At 43.5% G+C, this 4,101-nt stretch overlaps 1 protein-coding gene across 1 annotated transcript; it reads left to right on the forward strand.

Annotated features, from left to right (window-relative positions):
* The first annotated feature begins 1,286 nt into the window (after nt 1–1,286).
* On the forward strand, nt 1,287–4,020 carry LOC120044517 (keratin, type I cytoskeletal 50 kDa-like). The gene is made up of 6 exons (XM_038989172.1): nt 1,287–1,724; nt 2,665–2,747; nt 2,998–3,154; nt 3,290–3,451; nt 3,565–3,690; nt 3,796–4,020. Exons 1-6 carry the CDS (start codon nt 1,287–1,289, stop codon nt 4,018–4,020), a joined length of 1,191 nt encoding a protein of 396 aa, XP_038845100.1.
* Nucleotides 4,021–4,101: the final 81 nt, after the last annotated feature.

Consider the following 4,101-nt stretch of genomic DNA (forward strand, 5'->3'; position numbering starts at 1 on the left):
AGGAGTGGGAGGCCCCGGTGCTTAACTGAGCAAGAGGACAAGTACATTAGAGAGTCTAGTTTGAGAAACAGACACCTCACAAGTCCTCAACTGGCAGCTTCATTAAATAGTACCCGCAAAACACCAGTCTCAACGTCAACAGTGAAGAGGTAACTCCGGGATGCTGGCCTTCTAGGCAGAGTTCCTCTGTCCAGTGTCTGTGTTCTTTTGCCCATCTTAATCTTTTCTTTTTATTGGCCAGTCTGAGATATGGCTTTTTCTTTGCAACTCTACCTAGAAGGCCAGGCCTCTGTACGCCTATCTAGATATTCCATAAAAAATCAGTCATTTACAACATTAACAATGTCTACACTGTATTTCTGATTTATGTTATTTTAATGGAGAAATAAATTGCTTTTCTATCAAAAACAAGGACATTTCTAAGTGACCCCAAACTTTTGAACAGTAGTGTAGGTTATAATCAGAATAATCAGTTAAGTCCTGAAGGAAATAGCAACTTAAAAGTGGGGCCAATTGCTGGATTCTTCTAAAACTATAGGTGCAGTGTATGGACAAAGATTAAAAGCAAAGGCTCATGTTCCCTAAACAAGGACCAAACCCTATGCACAGTTGGATCAGGTGTCAAACAGCTCGCTTGAGGAAAGATTTTTGAAGACAAAGCAGCAGGACACACAACCAGTGTTTTACGGTTCACAATGTTCAGCGGTGGTTGTTCAGCAATGCTCTGCATTTCTTTTACCAATGGGGAAACTCCGCAATGGACTATGGTGGTCTCCTTGAAAATAATATCTGCAAGTTTGAGACAGTAAGTTTACTACCCAACAATAGCTGATGTACAAATAAAAATAAATAAAATAAACAGGAGTGGTTTGGGGATTGCTGTTACTAGTGCTCTGTCACAAAATAGAACATTGTACAGAGCTGCTGCAGGGTACGTCAGTCTGCACTAGCTAGAATTTTGGTTGTGCCAAAATGTATTTGGGAAATAAAAGGAATTACATTGGCAAATGACAGGAGTAGCAAGGAGTGGAATGTTAGCTGAAAAGACTGCTACCCAGACTAGGGTATACTACTATTTCTAGGCCCCTACCTACCTGATTTATTGACATGTTTCTTATTTTTTCCCTGAGTTACCGGTCTTGTGCTGTATGGATGGAATTTCCCACACATTCACCTGTGTATAAACCTCAAACCCCCCTCTCCCTCCCTCATTGTCTGGCATAAAAGGAGCCGTGTCCAACCGCTCTGCACTCATTCCCCTCCAGCCCGAGTAGTAGGACAGCACCATGACCTCCTTCTCAAACCGCAGCTTTGTGGCCTCTGGTGGATCCATGAGAATGGGCTATCCTCGCTATTCCGGTGGTAGCATGGGAGGTGGACAGATCAGCTCCATGAGGGCCGGCAGCGTGTACGGGGATGCAGGTGGCTCCGGGGTGCGCATCTCCAATGCCTCTAACACTTACTCTGCTGGTGGTGGTTTTGGCATGGGTGGTGGGGCTGGTGGCTTCAACGTGTCTGACTCTGTCGATGTGAACGAGAACAAGAAAGCCACCATGCAGAACCTGAACGACCGTCTGGCCACTTACCTGGACAAGGTCCGCTCCCTGGAGACGGCCAACGCTGATCTGGAGCACAAGATCTGCATGTTCCTGGTGGCCAAGACCAAGACAGAATTTCATGACTGCACTGCCTTCAAGGTCACCATCCATGAGCTCCAAGACAGGGTAAGGCCACCAATTCCAGGCTGAGATACTATAAAATTAACATCTGGCGGAAAGTACTATATAGCAAAGAAGTAACATTGTACATAGGAAGACAGATTAGTGTAAAGTCCATATGAAAATGAGAGGTCAGTTTAAAGCAAATGCACACTGTTTTTTTTCAATGACAAACTAAAAAAGAAAATTCTGTCGGCAGAACAACGTAATGGTTTATTTATTTTTAAGGGTGTTGTTGTGGAGGGGTGCAGTCAGTTTTTCAGGAACGGGCAGTTGCTCAGATTTGACTACTTGTCCCAATAATGCCCAATGTTTGTGAATATGAGCTGTATCAGCTGAAAGATATTCCAGACAAAGTTTCCCGTAAGGAGTTTTTTTTGTCTTGTGTCTCGAGCCACACCCAAACAGAGCTCCGCAGAGGCAAAACGTTTTCACTAAGGATGAGGGTGTATTTAGAAAGGGAAACTTCAATATTTACCTGAAGAATAAATGTACGCTAGATTTTCATATTTTAGTTCAGCTGTCAGTATGTGCATTATAGCTAGTTTTCCTAACATGCTTAAAAAAAAAGAAAATAATGTATTTTGTCATTATCAGTTGCATGTAATCAGATACATTTTTGTCCAGTGCAACCACAAAGCCTACATAGAAATGCCTCTGTCACAATAGATTTTTCCTATTTTTTGACCTATAGTGATCAACTTTCCATCAGATGATCGCAGCTATTTTGAATCGCCATTTTGCCCTCCGCTGTCTTCTATTCCATTGTGAAGCTTTCACTGTGGTGTATTTACAGAGCTCTGTTCTCTTAACGTCGGATACACACCACTACACCCACTACACACTACCAAACAATGCTTCTGGTCCACAGAAAAATGTCTTTGTGAAATCTGATCTCAGTAATCCACCCATAAAATCGGAGACATACCTCTGTGCCCTCTTTCAGATCGTTGATGCCACTCATTTGAATGGAGGAATCCACCTGGCCATTGACAACGCTAAGCTGGCCACAGATGACTTTCAAGCAAAGTGAGTCTGAGAATAACTGATACAGAACAACTACAGGGTGGGACTAAAAGACATTTCATGTTGTGCCTAGATAGATTATTCTCAAAATGTGTTATACAATAATGTTGAAATCAATCACTAATTTAGACAATAAACATACAGCACACATGGCAGAAAAATATCATCTTTGTTTGCATAAATGATCAGTAAGATAAAATAGCTGACATGAAAACAAGTTAGAACTAAGAACCTTGTTGATGCTGTTACTAAGGTATGAGAATGAGCTGGCTATGAGGCAGGCTGTGGAGGCCGACATCAATGGGCTGAGGAGGGTGCTGGACGAGCTGACCTTGGCCAGATCTGACCTGGAGATGCAGATTGAGGGGCTTAGAGAGGAGTTGACCCACCTCAAGATGAACCACGAGGAGGTGGGTTTGACAAAGACCTCAAGCAGAGGCTATGGGGTGAACGCTGCTATGATTCAACATTAGGCTACTATGTTTGATTGAACAGGATTGAAGGCTTGAATATTGACCAGATATATGTTAATGCTTTCTTCCCAGGACCTCTTGGCCATGCATAATCAGATGAGCGGCCAGGTCAACGTGGAGGTGGACGCTGCACCACAGGAAGACCTCACCAAAGTCATGGCTGAAATCCGCGACCACTACGAGGCCGTCGCTAACAAGAACTGTAAAGATCTGGAGGGCTGGTTCAATGCCAAGGTTATACTGCATCCTTTCTTTTTGGCCAATGACTTGTTTATGTTTTCCAGTTATAGTCTTCAGTGAATGTAATCAGCAATGACCCCCTACGGTATGCTGTCTTTCATTCACAGTCAGAAGAAATCAACAATGTCGTGGCAGTCAGCACAGAGACCCTCCAATCATCCAGATCTGAAATCACTGAAGTTAAGCGCACACTGCAAAGTCTAGAAATCGAACTCCAATCCCAACTCAGCATGGTGAGATAAACAAAAAATACAAAGTAGAAAATTGTATACCTATGCACTTACATCCAGTCATCTATAAAAGTCTCTCTTTCTCTCTTTCTTACTTATTCCTGTCAGAAAGCATCCCTGGAAGGCACTCTGGCTGATACACAGAGCCGCTATGCCAATATGCTAGCCGGCTACCAGAGGCAGGTGACCAGCCTGGAGGACCAGCTTGGTCATCTTCGTGCTGACCTGGACCGCCAGGGCCAACAGTACAGAATGCTACTGGACATCAAGACTAGGTTGGAGATGGAGATCGCTGAGTACAGGAGGCTGCTTGATGGAGAGTTTTCCAGGTGAGCCTGGATCTTTACACAAATCATTGAAAAACAGTCTTGAAATGTGTGCGCCAAAAATAATTGCGCCAAAGTAGGCCTTTCT

Source organism: Salvelinus namaycush, chromosome 3 (genome assembly GCF_016432855.1).
Source record: "Salvelinus namaycush isolate Seneca chromosome 3, SaNama_1.0, whole genome shotgun sequence".
Lineage (NCBI taxonomy): Eukaryota > Metazoa > Chordata > Actinopteri > Salmoniformes > Salmonidae > Salvelinus > Salvelinus namaycush.